The sequence below is a fragment of the Mycteria americana genome, chromosome 2, assembly GCF_035582795.1.
Source record: "Mycteria americana isolate JAX WOST 10 ecotype Jacksonville Zoo and Gardens chromosome 2, USCA_MyAme_1.0, whole genome shotgun sequence".
In the NCBI taxonomy this organism is placed as follows: Eukaryota; Metazoa; Chordata; class Aves; order Ciconiiformes; family Ciconiidae; genus Mycteria; species Mycteria americana.
Genome location: NC_134366.1, coordinates 5701725 through 5723512, shown reverse-complemented (window position 1 = coordinate 5723512; position 21788 = coordinate 5701725). Strand labels below are relative to the sequence as shown.

The following is a 21788-nucleotide window of genomic DNA, read 5'->3' as shown; positions in this document are numbered from 1 at the left end:
GACTCCAGTAAAAGCAACCGGAACAATTAACAATCTGTTTGGCACATCTGTCTCTATGTGTAGCTCATGAAGTGAAAAAAGAGAGCGGGAAGAAAAGGATGAATCATAAGGAAAACCAGTGTCGTTTATGAAGACGACGGTAAGAGCTCAGACTCGATACACTTCCCAGAAGTGACCTGATGAACCCTTTTTATAAGGAGTGGGGCTGTAACCGTGTTTTAATAAAAAGTAGGTGCACATTAAGAATGTAGTTTTTTATGGACAGCAATGTAGGAAATAAATATTAACCACACTCCAAACATACCATTTGTTTTAGGAAATGAGAAGCCAATCAATCATCAGTGGCAGACCGGGATGTACAACTACGGGGACTGCAGCCCAAGTCTCCGTGCCAAGAGAGACCCCATATGTTTCAAGAACTTTTGAAGCAACTTTTCTGGAATACTTCAGAGTATAGGATTTCCAAAATTTTTTTACGCTAAACTTTATGTGGAGCACTGCTAGTAGACAACCTAGTGTCCTACATTTTTTGGGTACTAGTCAAGATAGTAATCGGAGAGAACATGCCATTGATGAAAGGCCAGAAGAGAAACAACCACAATCTATTCCACATGGAATCATATTTTAAAGGCAAAGGCCTAGAAAGCATAAAGAAAAATAACCAAACAACCAGAACAAAACACCCCCACAACCGTTCTTCCACCTAACACAACCCTTGTTTAAACTTACATCCAGAATTGGGGCCAAAAGCACACAAGGAAACGGAGAAGAGGAGGCTGCAGCAGCTTGTCACATCGCACTGAAATTTTTTTTTTTTTTAATAAATCTATTTTCCATTTACGTTAAGCACTTAACTCCATGGATAAAACACACATTGATTAGCTGCTATTTTTGCTTCCACGGGGCTATCATTGACAGCAGTTTTGCTGAAAAGAGCCCCACAACAAATGCTGAAAATAGTAGCAGAGCTAGCGTACAAAATGATTTTCAGTAACACGTCAAAAATATGCTGTCAAAGATTAACTTCTTGCCTCCAAAAGCAAAGACACTCTTTTAACTGTTAATCTACCAAACTGCAGTTATTAAAGAGACCTCTAGTTATCGGTACCAGAGACATACAGCACAATATATTATAAAAGTATACCAAATACTGCTGGCAAATCATAGAATACTTGTCCTCAAATTATGCAAAAACTAGCTACATGGATTATTTTGGTACTAACACTCAGTGTTTCGCAACATTTGGCAAAGATGGAAAAATAATCCACCTCCGTGAACATGAGTTTTACTGTAAATGCCTCAGTTTTGGCCTTGCTATCCCGTAACAGAGCACGCCAAGTAAATCCACTTTCAGAGACTTTTTTATTTTTTTTTTTTTACTTCTCTTGAATAAACTGCAAAACTATACCCTGCCTTTCCCTGCCATTTCACTGCATGAGAATAAAGACTGTATCTTATTACGCAGCTTAATGATATGTTAATCTTAAAGCAAACCACTGAAGTGAAACACTAATACTGTCGCCAAAACAAACTAACAAACAAACAATCAGAAAATGTGCTATTGAGTGTAATAGAGCTGTATGCCCAAATAATGTGAGAAACCAAAGCAGTAATTAACACAAATTGTTTTATTTGACAGAATTAACAGAATATAAACTACCTGCTATCAGGATATAGTTTAAGCAATGGAGAGTTGGCTTCTTGTGGACTAGTTGGTATTATGGCAATAAAACAAGGGACACTGCAAAAGGTAAAGCTGAAGCTAAAGAAAGCATATGTCATAATTTTATTGGGAGATACAAAAGGAATTTTATATATTTTTTCTTCTCTGAAGACAGAATTCAGAGGGTTTTTAAATTAGGTATAGATTTTCTACAGGAAAATCTACTGCATAATTTTTTTGAATCTTCTGTACTGAAAATTAATATTCATGGTATTCTGATGAAATGCTAAGATAGTAATAATTTTTTTTAAAAAGTATATACATTGTTCCTCAGGCTATGTGAACAGCAGGTTGTATGAAGCATTAAACTATTTTACCTCTGCAGGTTCTGGGCTAAAATAAGAAGTTAGGGCAAAAAGTAGTAGCTAAAATACTGTCATCCTACATGTCCTGGGAAAGTTAAACTCAAGCAGCAAAGAAAGATTATCCTATCCACAATACTTAAAAAGAAAGAAAGAAAAAAAAATAGAAACACAAAGAACCCCCAGCACTAATACCACAGAAAAAATCCCTACTTAGTCTTAACAGTTGTTTTCTGTAACCTCAGAAGAGCATTTTGCAAGGGGTGAGTTGTCTCTTGCTGCAATCTTTAACCCCTGCTCTTCCTGCACCTTCGTGCAGATACGACTGTCAGCGGTTCATTTTTACAGGTGAGGAAAATCAGGGAAGCACAGTACTGGGAAGAGAGGACTTATTGCAGCTGCAAATACTAGTAACAGTTTGCTGGAGTAAAGATGAATATTTTGAAGGATACAATCTCCAGCCTGACATTCCCATTTCTCTTGTGACCTGCAGAACTTTCTGGCGACACAAGATGGAATCGGCATAGAAAATAAGAACAGGCAGAATGAAAGAAGGTTGAAAATACACCCCAAACTACCAAGGCCTTTATGTTGCTGTTCTCTCAAAATCCAACCTCCTTCTTCTCTACGTGAAGTCCACACATGTATCACCTTACACTATAATCTCAAATTCTATTTTAAATCATTATACGTTTGGGGAAAAAAATAACTAACACAGAGAAAAATGTAAAAAGTTGTCAGATGGTAATTTATTTAAAAGTAACCCATTATTTAAGCTTCTTGTTCAGGAACACTGAGCTGTTTATGGATCATCATGCCGTTTCTGGAGGGAGACCATAACCACCTGGTACCATTAAAGTCCTCAGTCTAATTTTCGGTAGAGCAGTGACACTAGTGCCCAAAGTTTCCTCACATTCATACTATACTATGTAAGAGCCATTATCATAACTACTACTCACTGAGATTATATAGGCTCAGATTCTGTGTGTTTTACAGAAAATATATCAAACTGCCATGCAAAATTGCTGCAGCATATTATGAACTGCCAAGTTTTAACGCAGAGAAAGTTGAGTTTCAAAGGCAAAAGATCTCATTTAAATTTTAAATCCAGACAAACTTAAGTTGATTTCAAAATTGAGTATGAATATACACTACATAACAGCAGCAAACTACTCAGGAGCAAGACCACTACCTGGTTAGGGCCACGTCTGTCAAGGAGTGCAAAACACATACAATTTAACAACAACAACTCCTCATTATTTCCCTTTCCATCTTTGAAAAGGTGAGCTGACAGCACTATTACCTTCGCATATATACATACTCAGAAAAATAGTTTGTCTACAACCATAGCTAAGCATCGCTGTAGGATGGCCTCAAACAAAGCGGATTAAAAAAGCCATGAAGGGGTTTTTTTCCTCCTTTTCCCTTCTTCATTTTTGGGGAGTTTTGTTTGTTTTTGAAGAAAGCACATGCTGTTGCTCTATTTAAAATAGGAACTAATGCAACATTTTTATTAACAGCATCTCTTGAGCTTACCTGTTTCTAGTTTTCCAGACAGACTATGCTTTCTAACTGTTTTGGCTTTTACTGTAGTGAACAGATATAAGCACTATAACACTGTAAAAGCCTGCTTCCTTTTTACTTGCTTTTATGCTGTAGCTATCACTCTAACACACAACAGTCCCTATCCTAACATGTACGAGACGTAAAACCACAATTACACAATCTGCTAAAGCTGGTAGAACTCTTTGCCACTGACCATACGTTCCCATCTTCTCTCTTGGGAGAAAATTAACCCAATTAAATGGGGGGGGCGGAGGGGTTAACTACAGCTAAGACATGCCACACTGTACAACACATGGGCATAAAAGCACTAGTGTTTGTCAGCCTGATTCTGCCTTTGTCTTCATCCTTATCAAAAATAATTTTTCTGGATATGTCACTGGGCAATTAAAAAAAAGTTCATGGATTATTAGTGTGTATTTACGAAACACTTAGTAACTTGGGTCCAGTGTCTCAAGAACCAGCATGTCAAATCCTTAAGAAAAGTGTGCTGGAAAAGAGGCGTATCTCCTTCACATGTACTCAGCTTCCATTTTCATAAGTGACTCAATAATTCTGAGGTTTTTTTGACACATAGTATGACTTTTGAACAAAGTGGGATTTTGTTTATTCTAGAAAATGTTAAAAGCTGCGTATGCACAGTAGGATAAGTAGTTCCAATAGGCGATTATGCTAAACCAAAAAATGGCTTAGATGAGTATACAAGAGCGTGACTAAGTTGTATTATTCCATGAAGTGAGGAACCTATAGCTACAGTATCTTCCTGCCCTCAGGAAAAAATATGACCAAGGCAAGTAGGAGAACAGAATGAAGCACTTGTTTTAAACTGAAAATCACTACAAACATAATGGAAGAAAAAGCTCTGCTCATTAATTATATTCAAGTGAACAGAGAACTGCTTGAGGAAGAGGGAAACATCAGAGAAAACGCATTTTTTTATTTCTTGTACATTTAGATTAAGATTTTCAGCAGCTACAGCTACCTAAGGGGAGGTTACAGAGAAGATGGAGTGAAACTCTTGGAGGTACACAGGACTAGTACAAGAGGCAATGGATCCAAGTTGTAACAGGATAAATTCCTCTTAACTATTAGGAATTACAGTGGTCAAACACTAGAAGAGAGATCCAGACAGTCTGTGAAATCTCCCATCCTTGGAGATACTCAAAACTTGACTGGACAATGCTCAGAGCATCCTCAGCCCTGCTTTGAGCAGGGACCTGCACACATCCCTTCTGACCAGAATTACTGTATGGAGCTATGAGCCTGGACACCACCTACCACAGTAACACACCCTGTTACCTAAAGGTGAATAACAGGTATTTATGTATAGTTTGTGCTCCTGTATACATATGTAACAACTAACTCTCAGTTATTTAAAGAATTATACGCAAGTATTTACAACAGCTGAAGTACCACTAATGGGTTAAAAAAACCTACTACCTTAAAAAAAAAAATCCTTTTCTAACATTAGTTTGCCAGCCTTGTATGAACAATAAGCCTTTTCTTTTAAATTCTTTTATGCAGCAGAAAATTAAAGCTTAGTATTTTTATCTTGAAAAATGATATTGCCAAATAAGAAAACCTAAAAAGGGCTTGCGTGACATCTGAAAGGTGATTTTTTTTTTCCAAACTGACATTTACATCACACTGAATTCTTTAAAAGCTTTCATCCATCTTTCCTCCAGTTTTATGTTAGCTACCTTATTCTCCTTTTTCTCAGTTTTCTGTGGCCCTCAGAAATATCAGCCTATCTTCTTTTTCCAGATCCTTACTATTTAGGCATCCTTATTCCCTTAAATTACTTCCTGGAACATTAACAGAGCAAGCAATTACATAATAGAGCAAAGCAAATACAAATAACAGAGCAAAGCAAACCATAGCCTGCCAGTAGAAATAAAATACCACCTTACTAATCATTGATCACAGAAAAAGGGTGAAAAGTGTTAGTATCTCACTAATTGCTAAATGCCTTGTAAATATTTACTAAATTGCAAACTTTCATCATGAATCTTCCTGTGTCAAGCTCCAGCAGCGAGCTAAATTTTATCCTTAGTATCACAGACCAGCACCATTAAAATCATACCACTGAGCATACAGCTGAGCTTACGGAATGATTTAATCTGGTCCTAAAGCAGAATTTCAGAACAGAAGTTTAAAGCTGGCTATAAATTCAACCCCCACAACACAAAACGCACAGCAAGTACCTGCATTAAAATGACTCCCCTTGAACTAGAGCTTAAGCTCACACAAACAAAGTCCTGTACAGGTTCCAAGCCACGCATACCTGTGGGATAAGACAAGATTCCAAAACATTACAGCTTTAAGTTCACAAAAGGAGGAAGATTGGTACTAGGAAGATGGAAGCCCTGCGAGCAGAGTACTGGTCAGACCCTCCATCCCAGGCATGGCCACACAGCCCTGCAAAGGCTTCTCTGCCTCCACTGAAGACGGGCAACCTGAAGCCAAGACCCAACTCACTGACAGTGTAAGTCAAGTGAAATTTATAAAAAAAATATAAACAGTCTTAGTTCTAAACAGCTATGAAAATTTCGTTTTGCTATGAGTGCAGTAAATTTATGCTTCCTGAATATAAATGTTAAAAGAGAAGTATATAAATGCTTTTAATGGGATGCACACTTTGGACTTCTTTTTTTTCCTTAGCAGTACCCTGGACTATCAACAAGCATGAGATGAATCCAGTCAGAATCCCACTTAAAATACTTGTATGTGTGATTTCTCCCCTTCCTTCGACAACAGGATCCCATTTCCTTCCATATAGCCCGCCTTAGCGATCACCCCAAATGAATCCCCTTCCCTTTCCATAACTGATTACTGATTTCCCTTCGATGCTGCAGACTTCAGAAGAGCAGGGAACTAAATGTTTCTCACAAAGACTTTCATAAATAACTATGCAAAGGATCATGATCTTGCAAGTATACTTATTTAATTCAGAAACATACAATTAAAACAGATTTTTGTGGAAATGCTGAAGGGTAAACATATAAAAGTGTTGGTGGTACTCACTCAGGAAGCCAGCTGATAAAATCCATCAGAGAAGGAATTAGAAGAGGTGATACTTTGTCAAATTCAGTTGCAGCTTTTTGCAATGGGAGATTTGTTAACATCCTATAGAAACTGTGAAAACCATCAGAAAGGCCCCTGGAATAATGCAGCCTTTCCATAACCCTCTATATTGTTCTCCTGTCTGTGTAACAGACACAAGGAGAAGTTTCTCTACAGTGGCAAAACAACAAGCCCCTGCTGATGCTGAGATCAGGTTTGCCTCTATGGAGTAAAGCGATATGACTTCAGTGTGACATGAAATTTCCACAAATCGTAACTGAAATATGCTGCCTCAAGTTTATCGGTGAGCAAACTACGCAATTCTTGTCTGCAACAGGGAAAGTTTTTAAAATCTCTTCCATTTTTACTAAATTACTGATTAAATTCAGCCAGGTATTTTGGCTTTGGAAGCTGCAGCATAGACGGACTTCCAGCATGCTGAAGCACCATGTTACCTAATGCTGCTCAGAACAGAGGGTTTCAAAATCTGAAAGCCCGTTTTAACAACCACCCCCAACACTGCTAAACTTAGAGAAGCAGAACACCACCAGCAACCGCTGAAATCTTTTTGCCAAGCTTTCCCTCTTCCCCTCCTCCTCTGAAGAGGAGCTAAAGATAAACGGTGGGACTCTGCAAGTCCATATCCCTGGTTACATTTCAGTGCAGCCAAACGCCAGCCCTGTATGTACAGCGTGCGGAGCTGATGACAAAATTGTCAAATTAGGATTCTGAACTCCATTCCACCTATCTTTGCACACAGCCAAGCACAGAGGTCAGAAAAACTGTGCACGCTTCCTTTACTCTTAATGAAGTCTCCAGGACGTGATTCTTGTCATCCTAAAGCAGACCACTACAACAGTGCAATCAAATGCATCCTACAAGCACCTGCGTTTCCTCCACCAGTTATTAAAACAAACCCACCTTATTTACAGGAACACATGACAAAGCCACATGTTAATTTTTGTTGAATATCAAAGATTATTTTATCAAAAAAACCAAACCCAAAATGGAAAAATATTGAAACACATTGAACAAAATGGAAGATGCCCTGACCTCTATCAACCAAAGCAAGGAGAATTGTCCCGTTCCTGACCACCTGGTAAGGCACAGCAACATTTCCACTTTTCAGACATGAAAACATCTCCAGCATTGCTAGCAACAGCTCAAGTATATGACTGAAAAAGTTCTACCAGCTATTTCGGTATCGCATGATTTAGGACTCCTCCAAGCAAGCATCTCTTTCAGTCACGCATCCTCAGCTGAGGGACAAGAGAACATCTGGCTCAGCTTTTCCTCAAAAAGGACCGAAACGCTGAAATCAATCCACAGGCGGTATTTGTGAATAAACACAGTTTTTAAAAAAAAAAAGAAATCAGCCAGCAGGGAGGGGAGTTAGCAATGAGCAGCAAATGCTGGGGCCCTGGGACGTCTCCTGGCACCTCCTGGCTCCACACAGCACAAGAATAATTACATGTGGTCCTCCCAGTAATCAAGAAAAGTGGCATATTTGGCCGAAAGGCGGGTCATGGTTTAGAAGCACATTGGTATTATTTCCTGTGACTGTTCCAAGGGCTGCATTTAACCTCTGGGAAGTGATATGAATAGCTGTGATGTTTTCCAGAGGGAAAGGTGCTAGTGGTTGGTTTTACCCAAACATTGCCAAAGAAGTATGTTCAGGTTAAGCATCCGAGTCCTCCATTCCGTTGACATGTTTTAATTTTTTCTTGAAGAATTAAAAAGTGACTTCTCTAGTAAATACTGGCTGCTCTCTTTCACTAGAACACAAATCAAGAATTTAACATGTTCATACTCAACTCTCTCACTCAATACATTTTTACTATTTTTTAACATGCAAGACAACTGTTTACAGAGAAGTTAACCCACACTTTCGCAAAGAAAACACAAGAATTTATAGGTGTTTTGCCACTTAGTAAACTTGAGATTTATTAAGAAAAAAGTGTTTCTGAATACTGGGTCCAAACAGTAAGCTTATCAGGTATAGAAAAACATTCAGCGTTTATTTTGTTACAGCACAAGACCATCAAACCTCAAGAAATGTTTGGTTGCTTTGTATGATGAAATGGAAAGCAAAACCTAAGCCTCTTTCAAAGACATCTGCCTACTGGACTTGGTAGTCATTTCCACAACTGCAACATTTTATCATCTATTTAACTGAAAATCCAGGATACAGATTCCCAGACAATCACAGTTGCTGTACACATATGGTCTTAATTAAAGCAAGGAAGCTTGTAAAATACTTCCTAACAGTCAGCCAGCTGACTATCACCTAATCAGCTATTAAAAAGGTGAAAACTGTGAACCTGTCTTCCAGCCAAAATTATTATTCATTCAAAACCATATCATTAGTATCAACAACAGAAATCTTTACTGACCTTATTAGCAGAAGAGAAGATAAAGCCGTTTGTTACGTGAAGGCTATCATACACAGACCACCTACAGCGGGACTTAAAAAAATCATCTTCACAATAAAAAATTGCAGGGTTTTTTGAAAGAGCAGCATGTATTGGGCTGACAGTTACTTGAAAATAGTTTAAAAACAAAACCACAAATTTTTGGTTTTGTTGTCCGACGTTGACTCCCAACTGGTAATTTAAAGTGACCATTAGAAACATTTTACTTCAACCTTGGAACATTAGTATAGGAAAAAAACCCAAGCATTCTGGTAAGCAGTAGGTGCATTGCTGTTTGCTGAAAAAAATAATGATTTTTTTTACTTACAGCCTTATAAAATTATTCAACAAAGTGAATTCCAACACCCCCCAACCACAGTATTAAAGAGAAATAAAGCCTGAACTAAACAGATATTAACCTTACCAAGTTGAATTTAGGACTATCTCAGCATATTCTGCAATGAGTCAGCCCAGCCACATTTTACTCTTCTCTTTCTTTAGTACCCATTGAAGACATTTCCCAAACAAAACCAGTGTTACTTCTATGTTTTAGTACAAACACTACTCAAACAAATGCACATCCTTGTACACTAACATGCCACTTTCTCAAGGGGTTGGAGTGTGTTTTGTACAGACTGAGTGCCAGGTTACCTTGCTAAAAACCGCACTCCTATGCCCTTCTGGTCATCATCACAAGGTTGCCTACTGAGATTTTCATGATTAGTTTCCTTTTCACAGCTTATATCCCTGCTAATATTACTGGGATTTTTTTGTTTGCTTAATTGGTTTTGGTTTGTTGGGGGTTTTGTTTTGGGGGGAGGGGTGTTGTTTTTTGGTTTTCTTGGTTTTAGGAGCATAAGGGAATTATTTTTTATGTTGCAAAGCTCCAGTAAGTATTTTTAGATACACAACTTGGGAAGATTGCAAGTGTTATTTGAACAGAATTTGGTAAAACAAATACTTTTGGGTCGTGGGGGGAACGAATCAGAACCGTCTGGTGCAACAGGAATTCACAACCACTGTGGAAATTGTATTTGAACAGAATCACAATAGCACAAGGTCAACATTAAATTTTGCACTTCAGGGCTTAATCTAGCCTATTACACATTGCAAAATGTAACGGCATAGTTTCATTCTTTCTATTTAGAACGTTTCCTGAAAGGAAACTTTGAACAGAAATTATAAAGTGAAACCTCCTTTGGATCTCATCTTTTCTTGAGCTGTGGTATTGCAGTTACCGAGTGCTACTCTGCATCTAATGGAAACGGTACCTTACATCTAAGGGCACCTGGTCCTTAGGAATCTATTGAAGTTGTTTCTTGTATCTGGGGCAGGTTTTGCTGAAAGCTGAAAGCTCATTTTTCTCCTTTTAATAATATTACAGTTTTGTAACATGAGATAGTAAGAGTATTTAGCTATTATGTTTAAGATAAACAACTGCTTGATTTAAAGGTATTGAAAAGAATTCATCACTACCAAAACAACAGAGGTAGTGACATTTTTAAAAACACTCTGCTCTCAGAGCTCACTTGCCTGCCAGAACAATGCTAAACAAGTAATTTATAATAAAATGCAGCAGTAATAGTACAAGTAAACACAAGAATGAGGCCTGAACATATTCCTATTTCAAAATTGCCAAGTTTGACTGCCAGTTCTGCTCAAATTTCTACCATCGTTCCTGTCATGACATGTTTCCAAAAGAAAAAGTGGCGGCAACTGTAGGGTAACATGTTGGGCACCAACAAGTCTGAAAGACTTATAGGAAAAAACCAAACAAACTATCATAATGCTAACAGTGAATGCTCTTTGTAGTAGTACTAGTTAGTGTGTCCAAGTTGTTAGCATCCTTTCCAATACGGACAGCAAGCATTTGCTGGAGCATTTCAGATTTCTTATGGGGCAGGAAAAAAAAAAGAATTTGAATTTCAGGGCACAGTTGGCATTAAACTATCAGTTTTATCACAATAATCTGGAGCCAGAAACATACAAGTATTCAATCCACGCTAAAATTAAGAAGGATGTTTCTTGAGGTTTTTTAGGTTTCACTTTCATTCTCTGTTAAATTTCACCATACTTGCTTCCTTGACATCTTTAATCTCAATACAAGAGGGAATCTTCCAGAAGACATGAGATTTTGAAATGTGAGGAAAAAGGAGTCCCACAACTATGTACTCACGATAAACCCGATTAAACAAATCCACTTAAAATCTCATTCCTTTGTGGATAAACACAGGCCTCTACACAGATGTAAATTGTTTTACAGTTATGTTCTAAGCCCCCTCCTTCTGGGACTTTTCAATTTATGTCAATGTGTAATTAGCAAATGAATTGCACTGTAGATTGTACTCAGTACTCTTTTCCTTTTCTTAACTCCCCAAATAACATAACCTCACCCTCCCTTCCAAAACTCTCAAGTCATTTTCAACTTACTGATTCTCAACAAAACCAGCTTCATATCATAAAAAGTCATGAGAACTGGCAGCTGGCCAACAAGTGACTTGGCAGAGGGAATCATCTTCCAGCACACATAACCCATCGCAGGAAAACTGTTGGTGAGAGTTCACAATAAATATAATTTCAAATACTTGACACGTTCAGTTCGTCACTATGTAAAGATATTTTTCCCTTCCTTCCCCTACTGACTGATGACACACAATTCATATGCTGAAATACCATCAGTACCTTCACAGTATTATTTTTCAGCACCTTCATAGTATTACTTTTATTAAAATAAATGCAAATTGCTGTCAGTTAATCCTGTTTAGGAATTCTCAGATAAACTATTTTGGCAACCGTATCTTCTCAAGGATCACACAGGTCACCCATACGATGCATGAGCAAACACTTCCTTTTACCCAAATGGGATATTCTGCCTTTAATTCTGAAGCCATGCCGTACTGTGGACAAAGCCCTGGTGTACTTACCTCTATTTTACTGGTTATTTTTCATATGCCTCCTCCCTTTAAATACAGCACAACATTCACTCAAGGTTTTTAACCAATTGTTATGAAGAATAAATAAATGTCTTGGCTTTAAGAACCAAAGCTGCTATACAACAGCAGTGATCCTGCATCAGACGCAAGATCAAAACCTTTATCTTACTGGATTTTAATAGGGAGTTAAGAAACACAGAGAACGTCTCTCCTCATCAGATAGCTCCTACACCATTTTGGCCAACTTGCCAGGGGCCAGTCTGTCCAGGCAGCATGGTCCAGGGTTCCTTGTCACTGCACCATCTCACTCCCCAAACATCTACTATAGCTTCTCACACCAGAATTACCCCTGGACACAGCCACCAGTGCCAAACACCTCTGAGCCCCTTAAACTTCAGCATCATCAGAGCACAAAGAGGTAGCTGTTGCAATCTGGAAACTTATGAGAAGAGAGAAAGGCAAGAAAGCAAAATACAGCAAGAGACAGAATTGAAAAAAAAACAAAGTTCAAAGCTTCACTCCAAAAATCCCTGTAAAATACATGCTTGAACTGTTTTTCCTGAAATGCTTCGCTTTACACTGCATTCATCAAATTGTTAATGTATATCTTTAACCAATTTCAGTTTTAGTTTACAAGAAGTCCCATAAGCCTATTCTTTTAAATTTGTAAGGCTTTTGTGAAGGCTTATTGAGATTCTTTATAATCTTAAAAGTTCCTTTCTCTCCAGGTGGTAAATATTAGATCTCTCAACGTGCTTGGCTGAAGCAAGTATAAAATATTAAGTATCTTCTAGGAATGTGTCACTATTGACCACTCCTTTGCAGAATACTTCTATCTGAACTATCACTAGGAAAAATTGCCAACTTCACAGTTCAAGCAAACTGTGAAGTTGCTTGGACTGCAAAAGAATTTCAAAACCTACGCCCACCATTTTGAACTTTACCAAAGCCTTCTGATAATTAGATCCCCAGTAACCACATGTACGTGCATTCATGGGTAACCAATGCAAGTATGTAATTATTCAGGCATGTATATACAAAACAGCTTTTGTGGACAAAAATAAAGCAGCACTGCATGAGAATTGTTAAATGCGTGCTCGGAACAACTTTGTACAAAATTCATACCTTTAAAAAAATTATCTTACTAACGTTACTTCAAAGAAACATGCCTGGATTCTTCTACATGTGTCCATTGTAATAGCATCCGTTGTGGCAGAATTTCTTTCTGACAGCTATGAAGATAGAAACCAATCCAACTACCCCAAAATGTTCTCTGAGGCTAGGAGTTCATCCCCAAGGGCTGGAGACACATCTCTCCCTCTTCCTCCCTCTGACTCCCAGATGCCAGGAGCGGAGTGCTATACACCAAGGAGATGACCAAGCTTTGCGAATCATCAAATAAGCAAGAAAGTTTAAAATTTTACTGCTGATTACAGCAGACAAGGAAACAGCAAGATGAGTTTTACTGCTAATTCTGCTGGGAATCCTGGAGGACAACTCAGGAAGCAAGAGAGCTGCGGGGGTGGGGGAGAGCACGGCGCTGAATAAAAATCAATATATCACTTTCTACCAAGAAAATAAGGAGGCCCTGCAACAGCAGCAGAAAACAACTGACAGAACTGGCTGACCAGTTAGTTGGGAGAGATGACCTGACTTTAAACAAAACCATCAATATACAAACTGTAACTTCAGGTTGACATTCAAGAAATATTTGTTTCCTACAAAATTGTCCTGAATTTTTACAAACATTTTAAAAAGTTACATACACAGTAGGTTTTGACAGATCAGGCTTCCTTCATTTGGGGTTGCTCTTCTGTACAAAATACATCCTGCAGTATCTTATTTGTCCCTGTCTGTCAGGCTTTAAATATACTAAAAAAGGTTCAGAAGAAGAGTAGTAGTTCTTCCTTGCAAAAAGAAATAAGGAAAAAATCTCATTTAAAAAACGTCGGCATCCTTAGAATCCAAGTCTACCATGTATTTATGCAGATTTAACTCACAATAAATTTTCCAGATAATAGAATTCCAGTTTCTAGCACAGCCAATCACTTCTAATAATGGGTTTTCTTTTTTTATAAATCATACTTTATTATCTTGTACAAAGAAAACAAGATGTGGTGCTTTTATGTAAGCGATCATTTTGACAACACACTGAATAAAGCCTACAAACTTTATGTAGGCCCAACACCACGCACAAAACTTTCTCTGTTCATTTGTCTAAAGCTGGTATTTTTACTGCTAATATCTATGTTTCACAGTAGTAGCTGGTACTGTAAGGACTGGAACATATAGGACTCACTTTGATTCTTTTGTCTTATAGCAAACACTCTAGAAATATACGTAGACCACATGGAACATATTTTTACTCTGATCTATTTAGATGCTACTTACACCTTCCGTATTTGTCACATCTACGTCCATTTTACGCCTTAACCTCACCAAGTAAAAATAAAGCAAGCTCCTGTCAAACTACAGCAAAAGGAGAATTTATAGAAGATTAACATTTCCAACATTAAACTCTTATAAACATCTCTGGCTACGAAAGGCATCTTTCCTCTGTGCCTGCCCGCGGCCCCTTATAAAAAGCTCTGGAAGTTGAGCAAAGCATTTAAACCCACTGATACCGTGTCGCCCTATTTGAGCCTCCTGACCAGGAAGAGGAGCACTGAAAATACAGCTTGTATCAACATCATTCTATAGAATGGACACATGAAGACTTCGGAGATGCTGCTGACCGTTTTTGTGAGATTTTTCCAGCCAGGTCTCCACTGCTGAGAGTAATCAAATGGTATACAATCCTTACTCGCAATCCAGATGTGGTCTTTAAACATCTAAATTGGCCTGCTCATTAGCTCTATCAGCCGTTCTCTTACTTCAGCTTGGAAGATTCCTGCCCCTTTCTGGAAATACTTATGAACTGGGATAAGGGAACACACACAACCACCCAACTGGGTGGACAGAGACCCACCAACTTCGTTGTGAGAGTACCCACTGCCCAGGAGTGGTATGAGGACAGATGGGGTCAGAGCAGGTTGGGAGCCCGTAGCAGACACCAAACCTGTTCCCTGTGCCACTATCAGTCCCCGTATGGGCTCAGCACCCCTCAAGAGCCAGGAGCTCATACCCTCTGCTCTGTCCCTCAAACAGGCTGGAGCACTCGGGCAGCTCTCTTCTTCCTGGGCCTACATACATCCACGTGCCTAGCTTCTCTCCCAGCAAGATATATCCCCCAGGCACGGAGGAGAAGGAGGGATGAGCCACATCTTCCCCTGCTGATCCACACAGTGAGTAAAAACCTAAGGAAGAATGTAGAGAGTTAGACCCATCTTTGCTTTTCCTGGTTTTTTAAAAAAGGAAAATGTTAAATCTTGTGGACAGAAACACTTCAAATATAATTCTAAGTAATCCATCTGAAATTCTCCGTCGGGTAGGGTTGAGTAACGGACAAATTCACTCCCCAAGTTAACATTTCCATATCCAGGATTGCCTGAAACTGGATTTTTAATGGAAAATGTAATACTGAGCACCAACCACGGTGTTCATTGCCAACAACTCTTCCAACTCAAAATTTAGCAGAAAACAAAGGCGCACTTGCTTACAGAGCAAATATTTAAGATTTGACATATATAAAAATTGCAGGCCAGAACTAATTTGCAACCATTTTCATCTTTGAATGATGACTTTTACAAGATAGTAAAACTCGTAAATTAAATGTTCCGTGACGGAAAAATAAGCTTCCCACAGTTAAACCTATCTACCAGGCAAACGGGAACATCTTTCACCAACACTGACCAAATAAGTGAGTTTCATTTTTCTTAGCTTTTGCTTTCTCAGCATTTTAGTTTCATATCACTTTAAAGAAACAAACATAGACCTGTTATCCAGAGGCTTATTTACAATGTTCAGATTAAATTCTGAAAGATGAAGTGTAGCATCGATCACACTGCATTTTACTGATTACCTCAGAAAATGCTGTTTGCATTTCTGAATACTGAATTGACAAAATGTAGGTCAACTTTGGTTTTCTGAAGGCACGTTAAACTTCTGAACACTTTAGTTAAAATCACTGCCTTGGAACAAATATGAATTCGAGATGACATGCACTATGAAGAAATGATAATGCTGCAGCTTACAGACACGGACTGCATATTAGGTATTCATGCAAATTATCATCCACGTTACTGCCAGTACACTTCAGCCTGTTAACTGCTACCCTAAATCAAATCTAGGGTTACTACAGGTTACTACAGCCTCCCTGAAACATAAAACCTACTGTATGGTTACTCTGGTTTCATGTAACAACTATGTCATTAGTTAATGATTTAAAATTTTACCCTCTGTGAGCGATTCACGTTCCGATGTAGTGGTGGAGTGGTTTCCACATCCTTTTTTTTTTTTTTAAATGCTACTTGAAAGTTAAAATTCTGAAGTTGATATAGTTGCTAGGTTAATGGTTGGACTTGATGATCTTAAAGGTCTTTTCCAACCTGAACAATTCTATGATATTATAAAAATTTATTGAGACGATGTCTCAGGAACATTAACATATCTTCAAATGTTTGAGTACTCTGAATCCTGATGACATAATGGCAAGAAAGAATATTCTAAATATTTTAATGTATTTTCAAAATGCTTTTTATTGAAGACACAATTAAAGACACTTATTTTGGCTTTTAACTTGAGGTCTTAAGAACTTGTTACTTTAAATGATAATAAACACTGGTCTCACTGCTGTTTCTTCCAATATTATCTGAAAGAAAGGCAGGCAAAAAAGTTTGCCTGTTTGCAAAAACATCCTCAGGAAATTATACTGTTCATTAAAAAAAATTGTAATGGTTTAGGTTCCTCTGTAAAGCTTTTTCAAGTAATTTACTGCAGAAGAAAATACACTTCTGTAGTGACACTAAAACATTCAGTTACTCTAAATAACTGCAAATAGATGCTCAGCTGACAGACAAATTTTATAAAAGTCAGGAAAGATGTATCTGAGGAGAGAAAACACACCACCACAACCTGAAGGATTTGGTACCTGAAGGAGGACTGGACTATTATTACGCTACTACTTAACTTGGCACATGGAACAGCCAAGAATTTGCATCAGTTATGAGGATCAAATTAAAGCATGTAGGTAAAAAAGGGAAATTCACTTCTTTGGACTGAATGTCTATTACCCATCCATGATCACACTCTCTACGGTACACTCAGTGCAAAGACTCGTCAGCATTGCACCGTTTTCTATAGATTTAACTGTACAGATTTTACATTAGAGGTCACTGTTCAACTAATTAATAAGAATAAATACTTTCATTATAAAATAAACAGTTGATTTTATATGTAGAACTGATTATACCAAGATTCAGATTTTGGGTTTTTCTTGATAGTTTTTCTTTACATTTTTTTCTTCGTCTCTTACATTTATCACTGGTATAACAAACCCCTTCTCACATACTTAAGTCTCCATTTTAATTTCAAGTTACAAGTCTTGTTAATGCTTCCAATTTCCAGAAGTGCCAAATGACCACAACATAAAATATTTCTGTGAAGAATTACCATTTTTGTTACTTAAAAAATTAACAGGGAATTAAATTCTCCATGAATTTAGTGCTCAAAATATTTTTAATCACCTACGTATCACTTCCAATTGTGAGAACGTAAGTTTCTATTTCCCAGAACTAATTTAACAACACAGATAGGGTCCAAAATCCTCCAGGAGCATGAACACCACAGGCATTTCAGAGCAAACATTACAATAATAATAAAATATGACTGTAGCAACTTTCCATGCTCAGCTTTCATTCTGACAGACAACTAAATACAGTGCACCACCATGTGGCAACATATTAGGGAATGGTTCTTGTACCAAGATCTGGTTTTTTCCACCTTCAAAATTTTTTGCTATTTGTTCAAAAGAAATGTTAGCAATTCCATCTTAGTATTAATAAGCTCCTCTTTAACAAGTTGTCACAGCTTCATTTATCTCAAAAGCTAATTTTTAATACATCTGGATTTAATACATCTGCCCAAGAAAATATTTGGGCATTTTTATTTGTAAAGCTCAATATTTACCTAAAAACATAACTGCCCCATGACCAGAGAACAGCTCTGTTTCTTGCCAATCGTGCTCCCTTGCAGAAGAGAAATTGGGCATAAGCATATACTGCACATCAAGCTCCTTTTAAAACACAAATACATTTAAAAAAAAAAATAAATCAAGCTAAATGCTGGACTCATGGCTGATTAAAAGCTTCCAAAAATCTTGGGAAAAAAATCAAACACTTGAAGATATACACATGCATTATTTAGTAGTTGCTCAGCTACTGTAAAACTGCTTCTCTCCAGCTTAACAAGAAGAAAAAAAAATTAATTTTTTCCACAAGAAACACCAACAGTAGGTCCCAAAAACCCTAAGAAAATCCTGACTCCCGAAGCCACTACATGCCACTTAGTACCCTGCAACATATTTCTGCAGCCAAAAATTAAAATCGGAGGAAAAAGCAGGTTTTCCTTAAACTGAACAGCCTTTGCTCACTCAGTACAGTGCTGTTGTAATTCACTGTACTCCAAAATTTCAGAAGATAGGCTCAGGTGAGTCTTGTATTCCTTAAATAAAGTGTTAATTCATTATGCCTTAACATATTTGTTAGCCATTTTGTACCAATACATTCGGTTCAATCTGAATTAGAAGCAAAGACTCACTTTAAACATCAGTCTCCCACTAAGAACCTATCTGTATTCACCATCTCAGCTTCAGGCTCTCTCATAGCTCACCGGACCTAAAGGCTTTGCTAAAACTGTTAAGAAATCTAACAGAAAATTGGGTGACGCGATATGCAACCACGCAAGGAAGGTAGGTAGCACAACGGGTTTTCACAAGCTCTGTACCTCGAGCAGTGGGAAAACCTGTAGCGGATGAGGTAAGAGCAAGCAGCACTCTCCTTCCAGAGCCCAGGATGGATGGACCTGCAATTCTCTTTCTGCAAAAATTGCTCTGGTGTGATTTGTGAGTCTCACCACAGAGCACATAGTCAATCCAAACCATGTACTTTAACCACATTTAAAAAAAAAAATACAGAGAAACATTAATCCACCTCCTGCATTAAGATCATGCTTGTTTCCTCTTGTCTCAAACTCCAACTACCCTCCTTCCACTCTCCCCCAGCCCACCCTTGCTAACATGCAGCCCGAAAAGCCCCTGCTATGCAATTAAGACCATCGTGACTTTCTGCCAAAGACAAACCAACACCAAGAACACAATGCATATTATGCAAGTTACTGCATAGTTATGCAAGTTATATGCATATTTTCGCTACGCAGCGTAGCTCACTGTACTGAGGACTCTGAAGACACTTGTTTGATGTGGATGCTTGCTCTTGTTTTGAGCTGTCAAATTTTCCTCTACTTGCCTCAACTGGCTTTTTTACACTAAAATTTCAACCAGCTGCTAACAATATTAATAAAGCTCTTCCAGTATGTACAATAATATAGGCCGTTAAGACCACAACAACATCTGAGCACAGTATCATGTAAGTCTACTCCAAACCAGGTCTTAGGAGACATCGCAGGCAGAGCACCAGCGCCTTATTTACTGTAGATACCCCAGGCTCAACATTGCCAAAACGGAGGAAAACATCAGAAATCTCGAGACAAACAAGGCCTCGTGGTGGAAGTATCACTTCACAAGCGATATGAATTAGAGAGTTACGTGAGCACTCCTATACTGAACAAAAAAAAAAAAATTTCGTTCAAACACCCCCCACACACACCCTGATGGCTTTTTTTTTTTTTTTTTTTAAATCTACCTCCATAATTCTTCTGCAGTCAGCATTGGCAAGATGAGAAGACAGGGATTTCACGTACAGCCCTTCATTCGAAAGTAGCAGGGAGCAACTTCTCCAATGATACAGGACCCCTCAGTATTTACAAGACGAGCCACACAAAAATGGAAGCTTTCTGGATACTAAAGGCATTGATTTTAGGGAGAGATATATTAATCTACCATTTTTAGAAGACCACTAGGAGGTCTATTACGATACCTACTAGGCAACATCGCCACACACTCTATTTCTAATTTCTGTCATTTCTCTCATTTTTACCAGCACTGCCTGTTACAAAGCATAAACTCAACATCCAAATAACTTCCAAAATCTCCCCAGAACTTGAACCCCACTGCTTACCCGTACCTTTCTCATTGCCAGCTGCAAGGACACAACCACTTACAGCCCAAGACCCCTCTGAGCTTCCAAAAGAATACAAGGTTAAGGTCAATCGTCAACATCTAGACTTTTGAGGAGAAGCAGCTCCTTTGGCCAGGTTTGATTCATCTTATTTTGGAGTAAAACGCAACCTAAGTGTGATGGCTTACGCAAGCAACAACTATTTATCTACAGAGTAAATAGAGCCTGCTTTTAAAAGCAGCCCGTGTTTCTTTCGGAGATGCACAAGTATCCTGCAACAACAAACCTGAAAGCTAGACAGATTCTTAAATCTGAGGCAGGGAGAAATAGCAGAAAGCAGAGAGAAATCAGGAATCCCCCCCTTTTTCTCCCTCACACCCCCCCCCCAAATGGGGGGAAAAAAAAATAAAAATCTTTACAGGTGAGATTTCAGAACCTTCCAACACATCCAGCACAGGTATCCTTTCCCTGAAGCAGGGCACTAACTGCAAAGTGACAACCTTACAAAGTTACCTCGCCGAACCTCAAGGAACAAGAGTATTTTAAATAACTGGTGATTAAACTCACTATTTAAACACTGTAACAAGTTCTCAGCTGTATCCAGCAAGCAGTTTCAGAGACCTTCATGCAAATATCTTAATCCCACAAAAAACCCCAAACCCAACAAGCCCTCCTCTATTCCCAGCAGCCTAGAGAGAAGATTATACGGTCACTGAAGAATGCAAGTTGCTACTACGTGCATTTTTAAGCACCGATTTCCAGAAAAAAAAATTAAAAAAATTGAGAAAGAGAGAAGGCAGCTCACCTTTATCCTGAGTGCAGGACAGGATCTCCTCCTCTTTGGGGTTAGTCACCTGGGTGATAATGGACGGGTTGTCCATGGAAACAGAGTGAGATTTCACCTGGCTATTTCCCTCCCAGAGGCAGGCTTGTGTGCGGGGGGGATTTGTTTGTTTGTTTGTTTAAAAATCAATATGCAGATTTGTATTTAAAAAAAGAAAAAAAACAACAACAAAAAAACCAACTCCTCCAGGAGCGAAGCCAAGCTGGGGGGGTGGGGGGGGGAAGGGGGGAGCACCGCGCACAGGGGCCCCTCCGGTAGCGCTGCCACCGCCACCTCCTCCAGGCGCCAATTCTCCACGGAGGAGGGGGGGGAGGCGAATCAACCCCCCCCTTAAAAAACAAGTAATTAATCCAATTCACCCTTCCGGGAAGCCCTCCGCAGCGCTCCCCCCGAGCCCGAGCCCCCGCCGGAGCCGCCGCCGCCTCCCGAGGCGGGGGAAGTGCCCCCGGCCCTCCGCGCCGCGCCTCCCCCCGCGGCGAGCCCCCGCCTCACGCTGCCCCCCGCATCCACCTGAGCCGCCCCGCGGGGCCTCCCCCGAGCGCGTCCCCCGGCACAGCCCCCCGCTCCCTACATACCCCCCCCCCCCCCGCCGCCGCCGCCGCCGCCGCCCTCCTCCGCGCTTATCTCATCCCCGCGCCCCCCCTCCCCAGCCCCGGCCCCGGCCCCCCTCACACCTCCGCCCCGGCCCTCCCTCCCCCCCACCCCCCTTCCCGCGAGCAGCGCAGCGGGCTCGGCGGAGCGACGCCGGGCCGCCCCCTCCTCCTTCTCCTCCCCC

The 21788-nt window shown here is 39.3% G+C and overlaps 1 protein-coding gene across 17 annotated transcripts in view; it reads right to left on the bottom strand.

Moving 5' to 3' along the window:
• The window catches only part of CTDSPL (CTD small phosphatase like), an 87998-nt gene extending 66548 nt beyond the window's left edge, over nt 1–21450 (bottom strand). For 4 of the 17 annotated variants that reach the window (XM_075492288.1, XM_075492280.1, XM_075492282.1 and 1 more), the window contains exon 1: nt 20975–21439. In XM_075492288.1, coding sequence (XP_075348403.1) covers nt 20975–21050 — 76 coding nt within the window. In that variant the 5' untranslated portion in view covers nt 21051–21439. Of the gene's footprint in view, nt 1–20974 lie in introns of all 17 variants that reach the window. The other 13 variants (XM_075492278.1, XM_075492279.1, XM_075492281.1 and 10 more) reach the window with 6 other exon arrangements.
• Nucleotides 21451–21788: the final 338 nt, after the last annotated feature.